The sequence below is a fragment of the Canis aureus genome, chromosome 38 (genome assembly GCF_053574225.1).
Source record: "Canis aureus isolate CA01 chromosome 38, VMU_Caureus_v.1.0, whole genome shotgun sequence".
In the NCBI taxonomy this organism is placed as follows: domain Eukaryota; kingdom Metazoa; phylum Chordata; class Mammalia; order Carnivora; family Canidae; genus Canis; species Canis aureus.
The window spans coordinates 9,087,564-9,113,823 of NC_135648.1; the positions used below are offsets into that span (position 1 = coordinate 9,087,564).

The window sequence follows — 26,260 nt, forward strand, 5'->3', positions numbered from 1 at the left end:
GCAAAATACTTTGCCCAGTTTCCTACCTAATCCTCAAGGCCCTACTCAAATGCCATATTCTCTGAATAAAGCAAATGAGTTGCTTTATGATTCACTATTTGCCCGAGGCGGGGCCTCTAGTTCTTCCCTGAGCCATGTTGCCCTCAGATGTCAGATCACCCATGAAGCAGCGATAAAATGTATATTTAAATTGAAAAGGAACTGGGGCGGCTGGGTGGCTCAGTTGGTCCAACTCTTAATTTTGGCTCAGGTTGTGATCTCAGGGTCAAGGGATCTAGTTCCACATTGAGCTCTGTGCTCAGTGGGGAGTCCACTTCAGATTCTCTCTCTCCCTCTCCCTCCCCTGCCCTGCTCATAAGCACACATGCACATGCTCTCAAATAAATAAGTAAATCTTTAAAAATAAACAGTTAAATTGAAAAGGAGGGATCCCTGGGTGGCGCAGCGGTTTGGCGCCTGCCTTTGGCCCAGGGCGCGATCCTGGAGACCCGGGATCGAATCCCACATCAGGCTCCCGGTGCATGGAGCCTGCTTCTCCCTCTGCCTGTGTCTCTGCCTCTCTCTCTCTCTCTCTCTGTGACTATCATAAATAAATAAAAAAATTTAAAAAAAAATCAATAACCATAAGAGAAAAATCATTTAAAAAAAAAAAAAAAGAAAAGGAACCTTTACACAAAAAACACTAAGAACTACCTATTATGTGGCGATAGATGATTAAAACAAAAATCCCACCCCACTTTAACCAACATTTTAAAACCCCTAAGGTACATGCATTCATAAAACGACCACCTAAAAAAATATGGACAATGCTGACAGTGAAAAGCAGAACATTTTTACATAAATTCTGATGAACCCCAAAGGAGGGACATTCAACCCTATGTCTACAATCTCTTGAACTCCCCGTTCTTTACTTACTGGCCTTCATGCCCTCAAAAACCTCCCTGGATCCTCAAGTGATAAAATGTGAAAATATTTACCAAATGGGTTCAAACATTTTACTCACGTTAAAACATAGTTTAGCAAAAATTCCATTAACCAAATTAATATAAAATTACTCAAAGAAAATGAAAACCTAGGATGTATTCCTAAAAGGAATGATTAAAACTCCCCTTTCCATATCTGATAGTAACAGCAATACCAAAACTTCCCTAATTTCCCAGAAGATAAACTAGCTAGACTATGATCTCACTATGATCTCAAAGCTGGGACCATGTCGGTCTTATTCACTGCCTCAAGGAATGTCTAGTGTCTAGATTAGGAAATACATTTTCTTTCTGCAGTAGAAGCTTTTCTACCCTGCACTGTTGACGATGTTCATGTACTATCTTTTCAAAAAAAAAAAAAAAAAAGAAACTTAAGGAAAAGAACAAATAGTTCGGAAGGTAATCATCACTAGAATAAATGTAATTTTGTGCCTTTAACTATATTACAGTTTCTTAAATTTTAAAGTCTATAATTACATAATGTTATTTCTACTGAAAGAGACAGTAGCCCAAAGTAAGAGAGGGACTCTAATTCCTAAAGAAAAATTGCATACCAGGATCCCCTCCTGATGCCTGATTCTGGCACAATGCTACAGGCACACAGAAACAATGAATTCCCATTGAAAAAGGATCAGAGCCTCTGCTTTTAATTATCCAAACTGAAAAAATGCAGTTGTTAAAATTTCAACCATATCAAAGGATCTTTTTGAATTATATTTTACTCCCCCGAAAAGACTGTGATTTTAGAATATGTGATTTAACATATCTCAGTTCTCTCAATAGTCTAATAGACATTTTTTTACTTTTGAACAAAACATAGCTCACTTTAAAATGCTGAAAAAACGTAGAAAAAGTTCTACCTGTTGATCAAGAATTCATCTTTTGTCTTGTGATGAAATACAGGGATTGGAACACCCCAAACTCTTTGCCTTGATATACACCAATATGGCCGTCTGTCCATCGTTTCGACCATTGCATTCAGTGCTGATCCAGGAATAAATTTCACTTTTTTTAACAATTCCTGCAATTGATTCACAAATCAAGTCCAGTAAGTGTAAACAGAACAATTTTTCCAGAATTGCCACCATTTAGCCTAGAAGTTATTTATTTTCAGTGTTTATAGTTATTTACATGTCTCCCCAATGCCCAAAAAACTACAGTAAAAAGCTACAGATTTCAGAGCAAATGAAGCAAAGTTAAAACACGGCCAGAAAGGATCTAATTAATAACATCAAGAGCAGACTTCACCATTAGAGAATGTGACCAGAGATTTTATACTAACTTTCAAGCACCCTAGGTCAAAACTGGCAATAACAGGGTTAGCAGAAGCATTAAACTTCATTAAACTATAGTCAAAATCCATTGAAACTTGATTTCGATGATAATTTTTCAGTACTTAAGAAGTGCGCAATTGTTGTAGATTAAGAAACAAGGATTGTAATAGAACCTAATTTCACATAGTGTAGTTTACAACATAGAAAACACTTTCTCAGAGTCCCACTTCTTATTTACTTACTCTCTCAAGAACTCTCCCTACCTGCAGCCCCACAAAATTGTTTTTTATTTCATTTAATTTGTCAATTACCAAAAGATGAACTGTATAGGAAAATGTTTGGTAATAATCTCCAAAAAGGCCAAAATATGTTAATTAAATTTTTGAGAAATTCTCCATGCGTTAATTAAAGCATTTTCTACTTCCAGAGCAATTTAAACATTTTCCTCACTTAACCTGAACTACAAGAAATCCTCTCCCTGGGGGGCACCTGGGTAGCAAAGTCAGTTAAACTTGCTTGGGCTCTTGGTTTCAGCTGAGGTCATAATCTCAGAGTTTTGAGATCAAGCCCCAAGTCTGGCTCTGTGTTCAGCGGGGAATCTGCTCAAAATTCTCTCTCCCTCTGCTGCTCCCCACTGCTTGCTCCCTCTCCCTCTCCCTCAAATAAATAAATCTTAAAAAAAAAAATCCTCTCCCAAGAAACCCTTTGTAGCACCACCTACTGGCAGAATGGCAACATCTGCAATTCAATTTGATTACTGCTTGGTTTAAAAATCCAAGAAATATGAATACACACTGGATATTTGATTCTGTTAAGCAATAACCATTACTTTTATAAGACGGTAACAATGGCATTCACATTATTTTTACATAATCTTTATCTTTCCGATACACATACTGAAATATTTATTGAAGATATAAGGCCTGAAATTTGCTTCAAAATAATCCAATGGGTAAGGAGTAATAGGCAGGGGTGGTAGGAACGGCAAAAATAAAAATAAAACTGGCCAAAAGTTGATTAATGTTGAATTTGGGTGGTAGAAACAATAGGGTATGTTATTTTATTTCCATAAGAGGAATTGAAAATGGTCTATAAAGGACAATTAAAAAAGACAACAAAACCACTTGGCTCTAGCGTATTATATCACACTTAGATGTTCTTCCATAAAAAAATCTGTGCAGAGCTAGAAGTTACTAATCTTAACATCTACAACTCAGGAAAACAGATTTCACAGGAATGTAAAAAAAACAAAACACAAAAAAGTCCATATTACAGTTCCCCATTCTATGCAAATGTAGAAAATGTAGATTGCGTGCATAGCTTCAAATTGCCAGGCCAACAAATAAACCAAGTCACTACAGTTATATGTTAAGATGAAAACAGTAAAGCAAAATATCTTCATTATCAGCCTGATTAATAAATATGAATTTGAGCTTTTTCACTCAATTAAGTTGTTCATGACACACACAGAGATACATAATTATAGTCAATAAAAGAGCTCAAATATATATTAATATTTAGAATCCCCATTGTAAAGTATTTGTTAACTCAAGGCAAGAATTTCTTAAATGGACTATAATTTCAATCATAAGGAAGAACGGGGGTTTTTAGAATGTTTTACTGAATGTTTACTGTGTGCCACTGTTCTGGAGCTTTTATTCACTTACCTCATGAGGCAGGCATCATATTATCAGCTCCATCCCGATGAGGACACTGAGGTTCTAAGAGGTTAAACCATCTCCTGAACTCAGTTCTGTCCTAATTTATAATATGCAGGGCAGGAAATTTAGACAAGTCCCTTAACCTCTTTAAGCCACACGTGTGTAAGGAAGGTAGAGAAATCCAAGATCCTTCTAAAATCATAATTTTATGAAATCAAATCACCGAATCATTATAGCAGTAATCCTTTCTTTTCCCCAAACCTTACCCTCAACCTCTTTTGCAACCCTTTCACACTGAGGGGATGAAAACCCAACATTCACAGTAGAATGTCTCTTATACCTTGGCTGTAGCCTTGATATCCGTGATATTTACAAACCACTGCTTGCTGGCACGAATAACCACTGGTTTCTTAGTCCTCCAGTCATAGGGATAGCTGTGTACCAATCTCTCCTCTTTCAACAAATGCTTTGCAGCCTGAAGCATCTTTATAACTTGAAAAATAATCAGTAACAATTTATATTAGACATAATTAAAAAGTTACTATGAAAATCCTAATAACTCTCTAATTCCCAGGGAGTATTAAATCTGAACTAGTAAGTACCAGTCTGTAAGAGTAGCCACTTACCAGCTGTCAAAGGCATAATCTAGGAATCTCCCGGAAAAAAAAAAAAAAAAGAGACTATAAAACCTTAATTAGACTACAAATTAAGCCACTCCCATGGCTTTTCACTCCAAAGATAAATAGGATATATCAAAAATTCTACATTTGAAATTCATAGTCATAGTGTTTCATACCATGAATCTTAAAATGGTTTCCAAAAAATCCAGAAGAAACCAGCTACAGTGGATTGAATTTTAACTTCCCAAAAGATAACCCTTGGTACCTGTGAATGTGACCATATTTGGAAATAGGATCTTTGCAGACATAATCCAGTTAGATTCACACTAGATTCAAGTGCACCCTAAGTCCAATGACTAGTGTTCTAATAAGAGAAGAGGACACATAGACACACGGGAGCAACAACGGGGTAAAGATTAAAGTAATACAGCTATAAACCAAAGAATGCTAAGGGTAACCAGAAGCCACCGGAGCACTGCCCTGCTAACACGCTGATTTCAGACTCCTAGCCTCCAGAACTGTGAGAATAAATTTTTATTGTTTTAAGCTATTAAATTTACGGTACTTTGTTAGCATAGTCTCACGCAAGCAATACACCCTTTAGTTAGCCTTAGTGTAAGTCTGGCCAAAGAAAAGTCTTCAGGGCAGCCTGGGTGGCTCAGCAGTTTAGCGCCGCCTTCAGCCCAGGGCGGGATCCTGGAGACCCAGGATCGAGTCCCACGTCAGGCTCCCTGCATGGAGCCTGCCTGACCCTCTGCCTGTGTCTCTGCCTCTCTCTCTCTGTGTCTCTCACGGATAAAGAAATAAAATCTTTAAAAAAAAAGAAAGAAGAAAAGAAAAGAAGAGAAGAGAAGAGAAGAGAAGAGAAGAGAAGAGAAGAGAAGAGAAGAGAAGAGGAAAGGAAAGGAAAGGAAAGGAAAGGAAAGGAAAGGAAAGGAAAGGAAAGGAAAGGAAAGGAAAGGAAAGGAAAGGAAAGGAAAGGAAAGAAAAGAAAAGAAAAGAAAAGAAAAGAAAAGAAAAGAAAAGAAAAGTCTTCAGAGTACCTGGTCCTTGGATCCAAAATTATAAAAAGTCAGAAAGCCAAATCAAGGCTGGAGGATACCTAAGATCATAACACATCAACAGTGCTTTACATGTGCTCAATCAATTATAAGGGTTATAAAAAGAATAGTGTCTGATACACAATCAACAACTAGCCTCAAGCTTGATTTTATTCTTCCACTAAACTAATACTGTTGTGGCCCTAAAATAACATCACTTGCTAATGATTCTCCTGCTTTACTTAACTAAATAGAGCAACTTTAAAGCAAAAGAAATCTCAACCTCCATTTTAAACCACGGGGTAAAATAAACTACAATTTTAGATCTTTGTTTCTAATGAAAGTGTAAGATGGGAGAACAGCCAGCAAAGGTTGCTGCTGTTTTTCAGAAAATATATATTTATGATAACAACATACACAACACTCACCCACATCTGTTCCCTCTTCAAGGACAGCCTTGTTTTGAAGTTTAGGACCTGCAACATCTGTGAAAACTCCATCTTCATCCACTAAACAGTCCTACAAAGGGTTATTTTCAACAATTAAAGTACCAAAACATTTAATCTTATGACAATTGCTGACAAAACAATATATATAAAACATCTCAGTATAGTCTTTCACTGTATTGAAAATCTGGGTACAAATACCATATCTCACTCGTATGTGAAATTTGAGAAACAAACAAAAGAAAAAGAAGAGAGAAAAAAAAGAGAGAAAGAAACTAAGAAACAGACTCTTAACTATTGAGAGCAAACTGATGGTTACTAGAGGGGAGGTGGTGGGGGGCAGGGGGCAATGGGGTATTAAACAGTACACTCATCATGATGAAAAATAAAATAATATTCAAAAAAGTAAGATATATTAAAAGCACCTTTAACTTAGTCTCTCTTAATTTCTAGATCTATGGCAATGTACATATATTGTGCTGACTTTGGGATGCATCTGAAGTAAATGGAAAAACTTCCTAATTGGCATGTAAAACATAAATTTAGAAAGGACTGTTTACTTAAAAAACAAAACAAAACAAAACCTGTTCTTTTCAACTAGTAAAACCTGCTTGCCATTTTTCACAACTAAAAGCAATCTGTCAGGATCCCTGGGTGGCGCAGCGGTTTGGCGCCTGCCTTTGGCCCAGGGCGCGATCCTGGAGACCCGGGATCGAATCCCACGTCGGGCTCCCGGTGCATGGAGCCTGCTTCTCCCTCTGCCTATGTCTCTGCCTCTCTCTCTCTCTCTGTGACTATCATAAATAAATAAAATTAAAAAAAAAAAAAAAACTAAAAAAAATAAAAGCAATCTGTCTATATGAATTAATACTTTGAAAGAAAAAAATTGTCCCTACTTAATATTTTTCAATTCTAATTTTGTGGTGATTTTGTGTTAATTCTAGGAAATCTTTCTCAATTAGTATGAATTAATGAGGCATTAGGGTACTGAACATTAGGGTACTAAGCATTTCACAACTAAGTTATGACAAAAATGATTGCTTATCACCAAAAAATAAAGATGCTAGTTAGGATTTATCACTTTAATTTTGCAAAAGCAATAATTAAGAAGGAAAAAAAGAGGAAAAGTACCGTGGGCAGGTTGTGCTGAGAAGCTACGCTGTAATCCTCCATACCATGAGCTGGGGCTGTGTGCACCAATCCTGTTCCCTTTGTCATGGTCACATGACTTGCAGGTAAAAGAGGGGAGGCTTTATCAGGAATTAAAGGATGAGCACAAGTACCACCTTCCAAATCTGCACCTGTAGGGAAAGAAAGCCATAATTTAGAATTATTTTACATGACAACGCTTCTACAGTAGCCACAGACTATCAACGGTAGCCACAGACTATCAGGTGAAAGGTGCAGGATCTGCAACGAGGCTGGGCTCAAATCTCCGCTTCCCCTTTGACTTGCCCTGTGACCTTTAGCAATCTACAATAGGTGGATAATTACAGTCCTACCTCAGAGAGTTGCCATGAAGACAAGCTGAGGTAATGCATTTTAAGTATTTGGGACCCTCAGCCTAATACCTGCCACACAGTAAATGATTAAAATATTAGCAATTATTGGGGCACCTGGGTGGCTCAGTTGGTTTGGCATCTGTCTTTGGCTCAGGTTGTGGTCCTGGGGTCCTGGATGGAGACCTGTATTGGGGCTCCTTGCTCAGCAGGGCACCTGCTTCTCCCTCTGCCCTGCTCCTGCACTCGCTCGCTCACTCTCTCTCTCTATTTCGAATGGATAAATAACATCTTTAAATAAAATAAATTAAATATTAGCAATTATTATAAGATACGACTCAAACGGACCCTAGAAGATTTCTTTATGTGCAGCTATGCACCTTTTGGAACATGAAGACAAACAGTAGTAGATCACCAAATCAATGACCAGTAGGTTCTTTTTTTAATATTTTATTTATTAATGAGAGCCGCAAAGAGAGAGGCAGAGACACAGGCAGAGGGAGAAGCAGGCTCCCCACAGGGAGCCTAATGCAGGACTCAATCCCAGGACCCCTGGGATCATGACCCGAGCCAAACAGACAATCACTGAGCCACTCAGGTGCCCCCACCATTTCTTATCCTTTTTTGAAAAGAAACAATAGTGAGTTCCCCAGAGATAGTATTAGAATCTACTGGTTGGGAGCCTGCTTCTCCCTCTGCCTGTATCTCTCCCTATGTGCCTCTCATGAATAAATTAAATCTTTAAAAAAAAAATCTCTGATCAGTAAGAAACAATTTATATTTTTCTGGAAAGAAAAGCTATCCTACATAAATTTTTCCACTTTAGCTGTTCAACATTCCTACTACTTTAATAAGTAATAAGCTGTCTATAATTTATTTTGCCACAGAAGAGAGAAGTATATCTATTCTGAAATGTGGTGGCTCAAAATGGTAACCCAATGATTCTCTTACACTAATAATTTGAAACAATTACCCAATCTAGAAAGGTGATCTTAAGTTTAACCTGAGCACTTTCAAAAACCTTATGAGAATGCCATTCAGCTTTTATAACAATATCTAATTTGTTAATGAAGTCTGTAATATCTTCTGTGCTTAAAAATGATATAGGAGGGTAGGATACAAAGAATATACTGAATCCTCTTATTTATTGTACCAAGAAGGACCAAATGGTATTAAATGTCAAACATTCTGTAGCTTCTTTCCTGGTTTTGACATAAAACACTTTTTTTGTTACGGTTATGGTTATTTAAACTTAAACTATTTAACTGGCTTGTATCTAAAATGATGCATTTGGAAGGCTTCTCTATTGAGCTAGGCAATCTTTCTATTTTGGGGTGTCTCATTCTACTCATGTGATTTTTTAAAAATTTGTTTATTTATTTTAGAGAGTGAGAGAGCACAAGTGGGAAGGGCAGAGGTAAAGGAAGAAAGAATCTCAAGCAGATTCTGAACTGAGTGCAGACCCTGCACAGGGCTCAATCTCGCAACCCTGAGATCATGATCTGAGCCAAAACCAAGAGTTGGACATTTAACCAACTGAGCCACCAGGTAACCTGTGATTTTTTTTTTTTTTTTTTTTTTTATTTATGATAGTCACACAGAGAGAGAGAGAGAGACAGGCAGAGACACAGACAGAGGGAGAAGCAGGCTCCATGCACCGGGAGCCCGACGTGGGATTCGATCCCGGGTCTCCAGGATCGCGCCCTGGGCCAAAGGCAGGCGCCAAACCGCTGCGCCACCCAGGGATCCCTGATTTTTTTTTTAAGTAAGAAACACAAAGATGTAGTATCCCTAAAGATCAGAGGTGATTTTAAACTTCCCTAGATTTTAATAATTATATTTCAAAACCAATCAGTACTTTAGAACTCCCAAATTACAGCTTACTAAGGATTCTTCTGATAGAAGTATAGTCTTTGGAATAATTTTCAGAATTCACTAAATTTCCTCATTAAAATCATATACCAAAAAAAAAAAATTATTTCCTTCCTTACACCTTTGATTAAATCAGATAAAGGTTAATCTTTAGTGAAATAATTTTGAATAAAATTTTAAAAGGATATTTGTTTATTTCTACATTGTACAAAAGACATTTTTCTAATTTTACGTTGGATATTTGCCAGAAATACTGTTGCGCTTTTATCAATGTTCATATTTTCTATACTCCTATCATGTTTAATATATTTTCCTTTAGTATAATCAATGTAAAATATATTCTAGAAAGGTAAAGACCATATCTGTTTCAATTCACAATGCAAAACAGTCAGCAAGTACTAAACTCAAAACAAATGGTACTCTGATGACTGTGATCATTAGAGTATCTATAAATCTTCACCTGAAAATGTTGAGATAACCTCAAATGTTGTTTCCAAAGCAGAAGCAACGGATGTTACTTTATCTGCAGCAAGTACGTACAGATCTCCAGATGTGGAACATTTCACAATAGCATATCTAAAATAAAATTTTAAGAGAAAATTAATAATAATGAAAAAAGAAAAGTCACAGATAATATTTTAATGGTTTACATCATTTTAGGAAAACTAACTTCATAATTGAAAAAACAATACTTTCAAGAACTTTATCCCTTACATTTGTTTCGTCTTTCAAAAAAGGTGAAAATGAGATCTTAAATGGAATTATTTAAATCTTTTTTTTTTTAATTTTTATTTATTTATGATAGTCACACAGAGAGAGAGAGAGAGAGAGAGAGGCAGAGACATAGGCAGAGGGAGAAGCAGGCTCCATGCACTGGGAGCCCGACGTGGGATTCGATCCCGGGTCTCCAGGATCGCGCCCTAGGCCAAAGGCAGGCGCTAAACCGCTGCGCCACCCAGGGATCCCTGAATTATTTAAATCTTAATAAAATCTATACGAACATAACAACTAATCTACATATCATTCATTAAATTTTAAGTGAACAATGAGATGAAATAAATCCAAAATACTGCTATTGATGGAATCAATCCTATTTGTGGATAAAATGAAAAATATAGTAATATACTTACTTTGAGTCTGGCATATAACAAACAGCTTGATTGGCTGGAATTGTCCAAGCCTGGGTGGTCCAAACTAAAAAACTAACAGGAGATGACCCATCTGTGAAAATAAAATTTCAAATACACTAGCAAATGTTACAATTCTGTAACTTTAATAAACTCAAACAGTGAATAAATCTTACCTATGAGAGATACCAACTTGGGAGAAGGTTTCAGGAGAGGGAATTTTACATATATTGAGCGACTGACATGTTCAGGATTATACTCAAGTTCTGCTTCAGCCAATGCAGTCCTACGATTTAAGAATATTAGATGTAAGTATTTGAGGGACTCACAAAATTCTCCACTTTAACTACCAAAAACACATACATACCTTGATGAGGGAGACCAAAACACCGGTTTGTAAGATCGATAAACCAAGCCCTATAAAGACAAATATATTACATGAAAGCTGGAATTTTATAACACATAACATACTCAAAGGAAAAAAAAATACTTCATCACCTTCTCATACATTTGGTAGAAAATTCTCAACTGTTTGGCCTCATATTTTCCATCAAATGTATAGTAGCAATTATTCCAATCTGCCATTACTCCCCAACGAATAAAAGCTGATCTCTGTTTCTTAATTGCTGCTTCAGCAAATGATCTAGCTAAAAAAAATTAAGAAAGAAAAGCATTTGAAAAACAATAAATTGAAACTCTTAAACATGGTTTAGAACGTAGGCCTCTAAACGGAGGTATTATACACAATGTATACTATAAAATGTACTTAATAGAAAAATTATTCTAAAGGTTAAAAGTGTTCAGAAGATAACTAAAACAAATTCTAAAATTAATCAGAATTTCAAAAATATTTTCCAGACTTAATAACCTTACATTTAGAAAAAAATTAACTGGAAAAATTATTCTTCATACTTCTTAATCTGAGAAAAGATAAAAGAATGATTCTTATTTCATTACACACAGAAAAAGTAATCAGTACATCTAGGTTAAGCCAAAAATAAGATGTTTTACAGTGAAGTAAAAAATCTTCACAATCATATCTAAATATACAGTAGTTTAAGAACAGAAGATTCTTCTCTGTCCCAATCTAATAAAGGATCAAATGGGATTAATTTTAAAAATATATCTGTATTCTAGAACTGATTTAGTCTAGCACTTGAAATAGGTCAACAAGCTCCAGCCAGAAAAGTAAATAAAAACATTGAGCACGGTAATAATTTCACAAAATATGAAGATCAAAGAACTGAAAAATGGACTCGCAAATGCTCACAAATCTTTCCTTCAGTCTCTGAACGTAAATTCTCAAAAGTCAATTGAACAAGATCTGCATTTTCCGTGACAAAAATGGGTTTCTAACAGATCCCATTATAGCCAAAAAAAACCAAAAACAAAAAACAGAAAGTCTCTTTGAGTAAGCCCTGACTTTTCTAAGGAACCAGCATTTAAAAATAATCATTCTCAAACAGAAACAGATTATTTACCTTTCTTTCTAATTTCCACAGCTGACAGATTCTGAGCTTTTCCACCAAGTTCTGATAATACTTTTATTTCAATGGGTAATCCATGACAATCCCAGCCTGGCACAAAATGTATTTTGGAACCTCTCATCATATGGTACCGATTGGCTATATCCTTCAAAATCTGTGAAGATGATAATTATCATTTATATACAAAATGTGTAACCTAGTTATATTCCTTTTTAAAACATTTTTTTTAATTTAAATTCAATGTAGTTAACATACAGTGTATATTATTAGTTTCAGGGGTAGAATTTAGTGATTCATGAGTTGCATATAACACCCAGTGTTCATTACATCGCATGCCCTCCTTAATGCCCATCACCCAGTTATCCTGTTATCCTATTCCCCCCAACAACCTCCCTCCAGCAATCCTGTTTCTTATAGTTAAGAGTCTCTTATGGTTTGCACCAGTTATATTCATCATTGCAAAACACTGAGAAAGCTCAATTTTAAAAGGATTTATATAAACAAAATAACCTATTCAATTTATTAACTCATGTTCTACAGAAACACAAAAGTAACACATATTTGAAGTTTTAAAATGCCATTAACTCCAGAAAACAAATCAAATAAAAGATTTCAAAGTGAAAAATACTATGTCTAGAATTACCAATTTGTTTGTAAAGTTGGGATATGCAGAAGAGTAGTCTATACTGCTTTTTTAAGAAAAAATTTTGACCTCTTAAAAACTAGACAGTAGGGCAGCCCTGGTAGGTGGCTCAGCAGTTTAGCACTGCCTTCAGCCCAGGGTGTGATGATCCTGGAGACCTGGGATCGAGTCCTACATCGGGCTCCCTGCATGGAGCCTGCTTCTCCTTCTGCCTGGGTCTCTGCCTCTCTCTCTCTCTCTGTCTCTCGTGAATAAATAAAAATCTTAAAAAAAAAAAAAAAAGAAAAAAACTAGACAGTAAAAATAAGTCATTTATAAATTTGCTTTACTCTAATTAAAAATATTATTAACATGAAATAACTCAATATTATTTATTTTCAACTAAGAAATAGAATATAATCAACGCAAAACTCATAATGTCCTTAGAGTATGGAAACTTTCCCTTCCTAGTTCATTTTAGATACTAGAGGGGAGCAGAGCCTTTTAAAAATATATTACCATTATAAAATGGAAGATCAAAGGCAAAGGATCAATTTGGCTCCAAGCTCAATTTCCTTCTTCCCAAAATGAAACAATGCCCGGAAAATTATTTCCTCCTTTCCATATCCATCAAAATTAGAAAAGATATTATATATTCTTCCCACAGCTTCCCCCAATTAAAATTCTAACTTTTGAACTTACCAAACAGCAGGAGGAAGCCCTGTGGCCTGGGTAGTAATCACAAGACATAAAAAATGTATCTAATTATACATACTCAAGATATGTACCCTTTCAGTAGGTATATTATTGAAATCAATCAATACACAAATAACCTCCATCCCATTTATTCTTATTTGAAATTATTCTCTCTGGTTATTATTTATCCCTTCCCAGTAAAATAGAAACTCCTTGAAATCTCATCTGTCTTCTTCACCAGTAAATCCCCTGCATTTAGAATGGTATCTGGCACTGTCTAAAAATATCTGTGGAAGAAATGAATGTCTACATATATGCTCTAGACTGTAACACTTTATATAGTAGCCACTAGCTATCAGTTGGCTACTGAGCAACTGAAAACATGGCTAGTCCAAATTGAAATGCACCATAAATGTAAAATATATACCAGATTTCAAATACTGTGTACAAAAAAAATAGAATGTGAAATATCTCAAAAAAAATTTCACAGTGGCTATAAATTAAAATGGTAGCTTAGATATGCTGAGTTAAATATAGTGTTAAAAATAAGGCTCATCTGTTTCTTCTTTTTTTATGCAGCTAATAAAAAAAATTTAACTTACGTGGCTTACATTTGTAGCCTGCATTGTTTCTACTGAACAGTGTTGCTTTTGGCCGTATTAGCAGAATGAAATCATTTCAGCTAATAATGAATGTCCCTATAGGGAAGGTTATATGTGAAGCCCATGTAAAAGGAACAGCAGGGATGCAAACACAATGTTTTACCAGTCCTCTCCAAACAAGTTCCTCCATATGTTTAAGAACCACTGGTCTCTTTTATTCATGATAATCCTCTGTCCTCATTTCTTTTTCCTATCACAATACTCATGTATTCCTTTGTTTCAAGACGTATTTCTGAATGCCTACTATATGCCAAAAACTACTGTAAGAACTTAGAGTATGGCAGTAAACAGGAGAGACAAGGTCTTTCAAATGAAGACAGAAAATAAACATATTCATTCACTACGAAGAAAAAAGAAAGGCTGAAAGTTTGAAAATAGCATGTGAGCTGGTTGTGGTGGCAGTGCTATTGTAGAGGAAGATCAGTAAAGCCTGATGAGATGAAGTCTGAACAGAGACATGAAGGAAATGAGAAAATGTACCATTTAAATGAATACGTGGGAAATGCATTCCAAAAAAAAAAAAAAAGGAAATGCATTCCAAGGGAGGTAAGCAAGCATGACTACCTATGGTATGTCTGAGGAAAAACAAAAACTGTTCCTCCTCTAGTTCCAAAGAGCCCAAAATCTTCAACAGAACCTCCAACTATACACATGAGAGGCAGATTTGTATAGTGCCTCAGTTTTTTAGAGAGAACTCCTCTCTCCTCAATCCATATGGAGCTCACTCCCCTCCACTCTAGCTACAAGGGTGGACACATGATCCACTGTGGCCTTCAGCATATTCTATTCCCAAGTCCAAAATGATTGATTCAGGGACAGACCTGTGACTCAAATCAGGACAAAGAGATTCAATCCAGGACTTTTGGAAAAACTGCTGGAAAAGAGAAGATAGAAGAATATAAGCCTGTAAATGTTAAGAAATGTGCAGGGTGGGAATGAGGGTATGGGAAGCATCAAAAGAGGAACCATGTTTAAGAGTGAAAAATGGAGAAAAACTAACTCTAATAATATCTGAGTCCCTGGATCCAGCCATGAAAGGAGCTGAAACTATCTCTAGACTTTAATAGTTAATATTGGGACACCTGGGTGGCTCAGCAATTGAGCACCTGCCTTTGGCCCAGAGTGTGATCCCAGAGTCCCGGGATCGAATCCTACATCAGGCTTCCTACATGGAGCCTGCTTCTTTCTCTGCGTCTCTCTCTCTCTCTCTGCCTCTCTCTCTGTCCCTCTGTGTGTGTCTCTCATGAATAAATAAATAAAATCTTAAAAAAAGAACAGTTAATATTAAAGCCAATAAATTTCCATTTTTGCTTAATTTATTCAAGAGTTGCCTTTCTATCCCTAGCAACCAAAAGAATCTGGAACAATAGAGTTTTCTTTTTTATTTTTGTTATAATAAATTATTTTATTGGGTATATTAAAAACAAGAAACTAGATTTTTTCCAATTAAAATGTCTTAATTCAAAAAAAATAAAAATAAAATGTCTTAATTCTTTGAACACATGCAGCAGAAAGTTCCAAAAAACAAATGGATAAGTCAGACTTAAATAATATAAAATGGAGAAAACAATCTAAAAGGAGTAATTTTAAAGCAAAGATAATACCTCTTGAAGGTTCTCTATGATAAGTAACAAGAATGTATTAAAACAGACAAGACTGGGCAGCCTGGGTGGCTCAGCGGCTCAGCTGCCTTCAGCCCAGGTTGGGATCCTGGAGACCCAGGATCAAGTCCCACGTCAGGCTCCCTGCATGGGAGCCTGCTTCTCCCTCTGCCTGTGTCTCTGCCTCTCTCTCTCTCTCTCTCTCTCTCTGTCTCTCTCGGTCTCTCTCCCTCTCTCTCTCTCTCTGGTCTCTCATGAATAAATAAATAAAATCTTTAAAAAAATAAAAAAAATAAAAATAAAACAGATAAGACTGGTCCAGACACCTATTTTGTTTTATTCATCAGAATAGATAATGCTGCATTATATTCCTATCTGGTAGAGCAATGTGTTCCTTGTCTTTCTTTAAATTTTGACTATTCAAACACATTTACTTTCCAGATTTACTGTTTAACCATTAAGTACATTAAATTTTTTTTTAATTTTCTTTGTTGTTTGTGACTATAAGAGTAAGTTCTTCCCCCCCCCCCAAAAAAAAGAGTAACACAGGATCTTTGCTTTAAAAAAAAATACAAATATTAGTAATAACAAATATTGGGTTTAAATTTTTTTCCAAAGTTAGATCCTAATATAACACTCTTAAAATTTGTTTTTCTTCCTTCAGTTAATAATATTTGGACATCTTTCATGTCAGTACAGATATATCTACCTAATTCCTTTTAAGATTCCGTAGTACTTCATCACCAAAATTTATTTAATCAAGTCCCATTAAGGACATCCAGTATACACTACCAGTGTAAATTACGCCTAACTGCTCTACTCCAGTTAAGCAGCCAGCCCTTCAAGCAAAAGCTAAAGAGCCTAGATTTCCACCTTTGTAAATCTGTCACAGGCATCTTTAAGCCCTCTTCCCCAGCCAAGATGTTGTTAAAGAAAATCAAGTAGCAAGTGGGGACTACATCCCTGTAGCTGGCAATGAGACCCCATCTACAGTGTCAGTGGAGACCATGTAAGGAGCCTGGACCCCCCACCCAGCAGCGATGAGGCACCCCTTCCCATTTCCACTGGGGTACTCAGAGGAGGCTTAATGCAGAGTTGGAATGTTCACCACTGCTCGGTGGTAACAAGGCTACCTCTTCCTGCCCTGGTATCACTAGAGGCCATGCAGAAAGCAGTTACATGGCACACTAGCACTTTATAGTTGGGCAGTGACCGTGGAGGCTTAGGGAGAAGTAGAATTCCTATCCTGCTGAGAAGTAAAAAAGGAGCTCCTCTTCTTAGTCTTAAAAGAGGTTGAGTAGAGAATCTGGATTTCTGACCCCACCTGGCAGTAGCCAGACAGTGCTCACATTCCTCTGCTGGAAAGGTGTCAGTGAATAAAAGCTGCTAAAAGTGTTTAAAATTCAGACTCTCAGAAAATACAAAATGTCAAGATTTCAATAAAAGTTCACTTACCATACCAACAGTAAATATCTAAAACTGAATAAAAAGATAGTAGATAACCAACACTAAGATAAGAGAGACGTTAGAATAATCTGAAAAAGATTTTAAAGCAACCATGATAAAAATGGTTAAACAGTTGTGAACATAATTGAAAAATATGAAAAAATAAAAAGCCTCAAAGAATTTGTTGAAAGAGAAAAAATAAATGGTATTTTTTAAACTGAGGTTTAGGGATCCCTGGGTGGTGCAGCGGTTTGGCGCCTGCCTTTGACCCAGGGCGCGATCCTGGAGACCCGGGATCGAATCCCACATCGGGCTCCCGGTGCATGGAGCCTGCTTCTCCCTCTGCCTGTGTCTCTGCCTCTCTCTCTCTCACTGTGTGCCTATCATAAATAAATTAAAAAAATAAAAAAAATAAAAATAAAAAAAATAAATAAACTGAGGTTTAACTGGAACATCAACTGTAAATTTTATACGTGAAAATAACTTTAAAAGTGAAGCAATAACTGAAATAGAAACTCAATGGATGGGACACCTGGGTGGCTCAGTGGTTGAGCGTCTGCCTTCAGCTCAGTGCGTGATCCTGCAGTCCCAGAATCGGGTCCCACATTGGGCCCCTTGCATGAAGCCTGCTTCTCCCTCTGTCTCTGCTTCTCTTTCTCTGTGTCTCTCGTGAATAAATAAATAAAATCTTAAAAAAAAATAAAAAAGAAAAGAAAAAAGAAACTCAATGGATAGGCTTGCATATTGAATGGAGGAGACAAAGATAAAAACCACTAAACTAAAAAAAAAAAAAAAAAACCACTAAACTTCACAACTGAATGATAAGTTAATCTAAAAAGCAAAGAGGAGAAAAGACGGGGGGAAAAAATGAAAATCAAGGAGTTGTGGGACTATCACAAAAGATCAAACACTGGTGTCACTGCTGTCCTGAAAGGAGACTTTAGTTAGAAATGAAACAGTAACGGCCAGAAACAACACAAACTGGTTGAAGATACATGCCTTCAAATTCAAGAAGCTGAATGATGTCCAACATGACAAATCTAAAGAAATCCACACCAAGAGACACTATCATTAAACTTTCGAAAATGAAAACATCTTAAGAGACATTAGAGAGTGGGGCACCTGGCTGGCTCAGCTAGAAAAGCATGGGATTCTTGATCTTAGGGGTGTGAGTTCCAAGTCCCTGTGTGGTGTAGAGATTACTTTAAGTGAATAAGACTTTAAAAAAGAGAGAGAGAGAGAGAGAGAAATGACACCTTGCTTACACTTGAAAAATAATCTGAATTACAGTAGAGTTTTCATCAGAAAATATGGAGGCCAGAAGCAAGTAGTACAATATTTTTCAAGTGCTGGAAAAAAAAAAAAAAAAAAACACGGTCAATCCAAAATCCTAAGTGTAGCAAAAATATACTTGAAGGATAAAAGGAAAATCAAGGCATTATCAGATGCAGGAAAACAAAGATGATCTTTGACCAGCAGACCTGCCCTAAGGAAAAACTACAGGAAACTCTCTAACTAGAAGGAAAACAATAAAGGAATGCGGAAACACAAAGAAGCAAGAAAGGATATGATAGAAATACGAGTAAATATTATAATCTGTTTACTCAAATCTTCAACTTATGTTTCACAGTTGAAAAAATAACTATCAAACACTACCTTATGGAGACAGAAACATATGTATAGAAATACACATAAGACATGTTATAAATATGGGAGGGTAAAGGGATGGAAAGGCAAATACACTTCTAAATAACTCATGGACCAAAAAAGAATTCTCAAGAGAAATCGCAAAATACAATGAACTGAATAAAAATATTAACTAAATACATGTCAAAATTTGTGGAACACAATCTACAGAAGTGCTGACAAAAATTTATAGCAATAAAATGCATATGCTAGAAAAGACAGAAAATCTGATCAAAAATGTAAAATCTCACCTCAAGAAACTACAAAAAGAACAAATGAACCCAAAGCAAGCAGAAACAAAGAAATAATAATTTTAAAAAAATAGTGTCAATGTAATTAAAAACAATAAAAGAGAAAATTCAATGAGACAGAGTTTGACCTTAAGAATGACAGTGCAAGGAACTATATGGACAAACTTCCTAGTAAAACTGGGGAAATAAATTTAAATTTTTTTTTTAAAGATGCTCAACCACTGAGCCATTTAGGTGCCCTTCAGCTAGTTTATCTTTTTTTTTTTTTAGATTTTATTTATTCATGAGAGACACAAAGAGAGAGACAGAGACACAGGCAGAGGGAAAGGTAGGCTCCCTACAGGAAGCCTGATACGGGAATCAATGCCGGGACTCTGAGATCATGCCTGGAGTCAAAGGCAGATGCTCAACCACTGAGCCACCCAGGCATTCCTGGAGAAATTATTTATTTTTATTTTTATTTTTTTTGGAGAAATAATTTTAAAACCCAATCTTTAAAGCTCTTGGATATATGGCCCATCATCCAGATGAAGAAACATCTATATAACAAAAATTCTACAAAAATTTGTCAGAGAAGTGAGAGTCCTTGGCATTTGACTCAAGGCCATTCTTTCTCTCCAGCCTGCCAGTTCCGTGAGGCAGAGAATCAACTTCAGACTGGTGCTGCCAAGAACCCAGGGCTCCTCTTGCTCCAGCTCTCAGCTGGAGGGCTATTTTCCCTAGGAAGGGCAAGCATTTATGTCTGCATTTATGTCTCTGCCCCAGCCACCTGCTGCTGCTGAGGCTAACTTCCAGGCAAGTGCAGTTAAGAGGTAAGGGACTCCCTCCACTTGGCTCCCACTCATGGAACAGAAACTCTACTTTGGGTACAAGTCTGCTGGGAACACCGGGGCTCCGATCCTACTTATTCAGGCTCATAAAATGGTGGTTCCACAACAGGAAAGGCAGTTCAAGATCACAGACTGCTGACTCTCCCACAAGTGCTGAACTCTAAAGTAGGGGTATCTCTCACAGAGAAGTATACAGTTGTCCCCACTCTCAGCTCCAGAGCCTTGGCTGGGTGATTTTCTCTGAGGAGAGGAATAGGCAGTAAAACTAATAGCTTTTAATCTCTTCCCAGCAACAGAACATAGAGAAATTCAAGCCTAAGGGGCTGTCAAAAAGAGTGGAGGCTGTGGGGAAACACAGCTGGAAGGTTTATAGATTCAAGATGACACAGGTTAAAATCTAAGTCAGCTAGTTTGCAGAAGAAAACCAGAAGAGACAGCTGGGAGGAGCCCTCCTGGGATCCGAACAAATGTCAAACACTAACACCCCAGGACCTAATATTTTAAAGGATCCCAAATTTGATGGATTAGTCTACAGGACAGTTTATGCCCTGAGGTGTCGTTGAAAACAACAGAGAAAACAGTTGGTAATTTTCAGACAAAACCCATCTATCTTACTCTGAAAATTTCTAACTGTTTTATTAATTTCAATTAAAAGCTGGGAGGGGGAATGGAGTCCAAGAGACTGTTATTCAGATTTATCACAACTTATGATCTAAAATGCCCAGTTTCTAACAAAAAAGTCTACAACACACGTAAAGAAGTATTTCTCGGGATCCCTGGGTGGCGCAGCGGTTTGGCTCCTGCCTTTGGCCCAGGGCACGATCCCGGAGACACGGATCGAATCCCACGTCGGGCTCCCAGTGCATGGAGCCTGCTTCTCCCTGTGCCTGTGTCTCTGCCTCTCTCTCTCTCTCTCTGTGTGTGTGACTATCATAAATAAATAAAAAAATTAAAAAAAAAAAAAGAAGTATTTCTCATTACCAGCATCCACTGCTGTGCACATACAGGAGGCTAATGTCTGCAGTTACACAACAACATGCCAACAACCGAGGCTCCCGCAGCTGCTTCCCCCGCAGGCCCAGCTCCAACCTGACTACCATCCCTGGCCTGCATTGCTGTGGGTGCCTGTAACTAGCCCCTGCAGTCACATAAATGCATGCTGACAGCCAAGCTCCCCACTGTTTATAGGTCTGGATCTGGCCCTGATTCCTTTCACTGACTTGTGTGCCAGCAGCCTCAATTTTCCATGACCAACCTCCTTGACCTTGCATAGGCATGTGGCTAGCCAGAGCAGTCACAGTTGTACACACTAACAGCCAGCGCCCCTGAGCTATTTACCTGAAGGTGATCCTGGACACTGTTCCTGCTTCTGACCATCACCACTGCCTATGTCTGCAGCTGGCCCTTACCACCACATTGGTACCTACAGCCAGCCCCCCACCACAACCAAGTGTGGGCAGATCACTGGCTTAGGCCACCATTACCACCTGCCTTGGTCCCCGGCCAATGGACCTGGAAGCATTGCTGAGGACTCCAAAAGCCCATATATTCATGGTGAACCATCTACAGATCTTACTGATGGTCACACTATTGCTGATGAGGACCCCAGCTGCCTGAGCAAACATGATACTACGCCCCCATCCCTAAGCTAGGATGGCCACACACATTCAAACACTGTACCCCACACCACAGCACACTCCAGCATGCTCCCATCTATATGTCTTTCCAGAGCCTGGAAGAAGTGATTGCTTCTTCAAATGCATAGTCAACTACACAAGGCTACAGGAATCACAAAGAACCAAGGAAACATGACCCTGTCAGAGGAACTAAGTAATCTTCTAGTAAAACACACATAAACACATACAGAAATGAAAAGCCACAAACTGCCTGACAAACAATTAAAGCAACTGTCCCATAGATGCTCCAAGAGCAATAAGAGATCAGACATACACAATTTAACAAAATCAGAAAAACAATATAAGAACATAATAAAAAGTTCAATCCAGAGATAGAAAAGAATAAAGAACCAACAATACATTTTGGAGCTGGAGAAGTGTCGAATTCAATGGAGAGCTTCAACAGCCCACAGGAACCATCAGAAGAAAGAATCAGTGAAATCAAAGCTAGATCATTTGAAAATATCCAGCTGAAGGTACAAAAGATACAAGAGTGAAAAGGAATAAAGAAATAACTTTATTTCTTCAGAAATAATTTGAAACCACTTAAAAAAGAAAATCTATGCTTTATGAAAATCCCAGAAGGAAAAGAGAGGGGAAAAAAGAATCAGAAAGTTTATTTAAAGATAAACTAGGGGCACCTGGGTGGTTCAGTGGCTGAGCATCTGCCTTTAGCTCAGGTCATGATCCCAGGGTCCTGAGATCGAGTCCCACATTGGGCTCTCCACAGAGAGCTGGCTTCTCCCTCTGCCTATGTCTCTGCCTTTTTGTGTCTCTCAAGAATAAATAAATAAATCTGAAAGAAAGAAAGAAAGAAAGAAAGAAAGAAAGAAAGAAAGAAAGAAAGAAAGAAAGAAAGAAAGGAGGGAGGGAGGGAGGGAGGGAGGGAGGGAGGAGGAACTAGCTGAGAACTTCCTAAAACTGGGAAACTGGGGAGATACTTGGATATCCAAGTTCACTAAGCTCATACATTCCCAAATAAATGCAACCCAGAGATATTCTAAAAGACACACTATAATTAAACTGTCAAAAATCAAAGACAAAGTAGGTACCTTGAAAGCTACAAAAGAAAAAAGCTTGTCAATTACCAGAGACTCCCCCCATAAGGCTATCAGATTTCTCCGCAGAACCCCAGAACCCCTGCAGGTCAGGACAGAGTGGAATGACATATTAAAATGCTGCAAATAAATTTCCAACTAAGAATACTTTACCTGGCAAAGCTGTCCTTGAGAAATGAAGGAGATGTAAAGACTTTCCTAGACAAACAAATGCTGAGGGAGTTCATCACCCCTAGACCTACCACATAAGAAATTCTGAAAGGAGCTCTTCAAGCTGCAACGAAGGGATGCTATTTACTACCAGGAAAACACAAAAATAACAAAGGTGAGTATATAGTCAAATTCAAAATACCCCAACAGTATATTATGTTGGTGCATTTATGCCATACTCTAACATAAAGACCAAAAGACAGGGGCACCTTAGTGGCTCAGCCTTAACGGTTAAGCATCCAGCTCTTCCTTTCGACTCAAATCATGATCTCAGGGTCATGGGATTGAGCACCGCATCAGGCTCGGCACTGGGTGTGGAGTCGGCTTAGGATTCTCTCTCTCCCTCTCCCTCACCACTGATCACATGCTTTTTCTCTCTCCAAAAAAAATAAATAAGTAAAGCCCTAAGGACAGAAGTATTAAATGTAACTAATGTACATTTAATGTAGCTACAATAACTTGTTAGTAAACACACAATATAAAAAGATGTAAATTATGACATCAAAACATAAAACAAGGGGATCCCTGGGTGGTGCAGCGGTTTAGTGCCTGCCTTTGGCCCAGGGCGCGATCCTGGAGACACGGGATCGAATCCCACGTTGGGCTCCCGGTGCATGGAGCCTGCTTCTCCCTCTGCCTATGTCTCTGCCTCTCTCTCTCTCTCTGTGACTATCATAAAAAAAAAAAAAAAAAAAAATGTGTTGGAAGTAGTAAAAGGATAGAAGTTTTGTATATAATTGAAGTTAAGTTGCTGCAAGCTTAGAAGACTATTAGGTTTTATGTAAGATTCATAGTAATTGATGAGGGAAACAAAGGCAAGAGAAATGAAGCTTAACTTAAATCTCCTGGAACACATGGGTGTCTCAGTCCTTAAATCTGACTTTTTCTCAGGGTCCTGGGATCAAGCCCTGCACTGGGTTCTGCACTACTTTTCCCTCTGCCCCTCTCCCAACTCATGCTTTTTCTCTCCCCTCTTAACTAAATAAAATCTTTAAATAAGTAAATAAATCTGCCTACAGTTTGCAGCCTACTGATAGACCCCTGTATCATGCAGAGAATGACCTTCTTCAAGGAACTCACGGCTGCCTTAGTGTCTTAATGTTTATGTTTTACTAAAAACTAAAAGTAACCTTACCTTAACAGCAGCTAGCCCCTCAAGGTCCTGAAAGCCTTGCTTCCAAATTCCTTAGAGACTTACACTATCCCTAACCCCCACTAATTAAAAAGTATATAATCAGTTGCTTCTCACAACCCCAGTGCAGCTCTTTCTGCCCACGAGTTCTGTCCCCACACTATAATAAAGTCACCTTTCTGTACCAAAAATGTCTCAAGAATTTTCTAAAAAAAAAAAAAAAAAAAAAAAAAATTTCTCTTAGTCATTCTCTCATGAACTCCAAAATTTCTAAATTTTATCAATAATAACAAAGTAAAAGCCTTCAGTAAATGTATAAAAGATATAGATAAGGTAACCAAAACATACCACTATGAAAAAAGAATCAATTTACAAAGGAGATAGAAAGGAACAAACAAAAAACAGTAAGTTGGCATTAGTAAGTCCTTGCCTACTAATAATTACTGTAAATATAAATGGGATTACATCACCAATCAATAGATGTACAGTGACTGAATGGATGAAAAAACAAGACCCAACTGTGCTGCCTATAAGAGACTCCTGTAAGATTTAAGGACACAGATAGGGATCAGGTGAAGGGACAGAAAAAGATTCCATACAAATAGAAACCCAAAGAGAACAATATAGCTACACTTATCTTAGAACAGACTTTAAATCAGACTTTAAATGAGGGGTGCCTGGGTGGCTCAAGCAGTTAAGCATCTGTCTTCGGTTCAGGTCATGATCCTAGGTCCTGGGATGAAGCCCCACATCGGGCTCCCTGCTCGGGGGAGGAGGGGGGAGTCTGCTTCTTCTCCTGCCCATCCCCCCTCATGTGTGCACACCCTCTCTTTTTCACTCAAAGAAATAAAATCTTAAAAAAAAACTATAACAAGAGACAAAATTATCATAATGATAAAGGAGTCAATTCATCAGAAGAATATAAGTCTTAAAAATATGTGCATCAAACATCAGAGCACCTGATATATTAAGTAACTACTAACAGATCTGAAAAGACAAGAATACATTAACAGTAAAGGACTTCAATATCCCATTTGTCAACAATGAATAGGTCAGTCATACAGACAGAAAATCAGTAGAGACACATTGGACTTGAACTGTACTTTAGACTAAATGGACCTAACATATATACAGAACACTCCATCTACCAGCAGCAGAATATACATTCTTCTCAAGCACACACAGAACAATGGCCAGGATGGATCATATATTAGGCTACAAAACAAGTCCTTATAATGTGGAAGGATTAGGAACACATCAAGTATCTTTTCATACCACATGGTATAAAACTAGAAATCAGTAATATGAAGAAAACTAGAAAATTCACAAATATGTGGAAAATAATATATTTCTGAAAAACCAATGGGTCATATAAGAATATCAAAACAAACAAATATGGAAACATAATGTACTAGACCTTATGAAATGGAACAAAAGCAGTTCTGGGAGAGAAGTTTTTCTTTTTAAGATTTTATTTATTTATTCATGAAAGACACACACAGAGAGAGAGAAGCAGAGATACAGGCAGAGGGAGAAGCAAGCTTCCTGCAAGGAGCCTGATGAGGGACTCGATTCTGGCCCTGAGATCATGCTCCGAGTTGAAGGCAGACGACCAACCGCTGAGCCACCCAGGCGTCCCATGGTAGGGGCGTTTATAGCAGTTAGTGCCTACGTTAAAAAGGAAGAAAGATCCCAGACTAACTTTACATCCCCATGGAACTAGAAAAGAACAAACTAAGCCCAAAGTTTGTAGAAAGAAGAAATAACAAACATTAGAAGAGAAATAAATGAAACAGAAAACAGGAAAACAACAAAACTTAGTATGGATTTTTTGAAAAGATAAACAAAATGACAAACTTTTAGCTAGACTTATCAAGAAGATCTCAAATAAATAAAATAAAATTATAAACCAAAGAGGAGATACTCCAACCCATATTTGAAAAATAAAAGAACCATAAGAGACTATTATGAACAATTAGGTGCCAAGAAATTGGATAACCCTGGTAGGCTGGCCTCCCAGGACTGAATTAAGAAAAAACAGAAAATTGGGCAGCCTGGGTAGCTTAGCGATTTAGCGCCGCCTTCAGCCCAGCGCGGGATCCTGGAAACCGGGGATTGTGTCCCATGTCGGGTTCCATGCATGGAGCCTGCTTCTCCCTCTGCCTCTCTGTCTCTCACGAATAAATAAATAAAATCTTTAAAAAGAAAAAACAAAATCTGAATAGATCAGTAACAAGTAAGGAGACTGAATCAGTAATTAAAAACCTCTCAACAAAGAAAAGTCCAAGACCATATGGCTTCACTCATTCTAACAAATATTTATAAAAGAATGAATGACAAACCTTTAACTCATCCAAAAAACTGAGGAGGTGAGAACACTC

General features: G+C 37.4%; 1 protein-coding gene across 1 annotated transcript in view; it reads right to left on the reverse strand.

Moving 5' to 3' along the window:
• Positions 1-26,260, reverse strand: part of IARS2 (isoleucyl-tRNA synthetase 2, mitochondrial) — a 62,026-nt gene that overhangs the window by 30,549 nt on the left and 5,217 nt on the right. Inside the window, exons 3-12 of the mRNA XM_077887193.1 lie at positions 12,004-12,163; positions 11,021-11,169; positions 10,890-10,939; positions 10,699-10,808; positions 10,526-10,616; positions 9,856-9,971; positions 7,156-7,325; positions 6,007-6,097; positions 4,259-4,410; positions 1,844-2,004 (exon numbers count right to left, since the gene is read on the reverse strand). Coding sequence (XP_077743319.1) covers positions 1,844-2,004; positions 4,259-4,410; positions 6,007-6,097; positions 7,156-7,325; positions 9,856-9,971; positions 10,526-10,616; positions 10,699-10,808; positions 10,890-10,939; positions 11,021-11,169; positions 12,004-12,163 — 1,250 coding nt within the window. The remainder of the gene's footprint in view (positions 1-1,843; positions 2,005-4,258; positions 4,411-6,006; positions 6,098-7,155; positions 7,326-9,855; positions 9,972-10,525; positions 10,617-10,698; positions 10,809-10,889; positions 10,940-11,020; positions 11,170-12,003; positions 12,164-26,260) is intronic.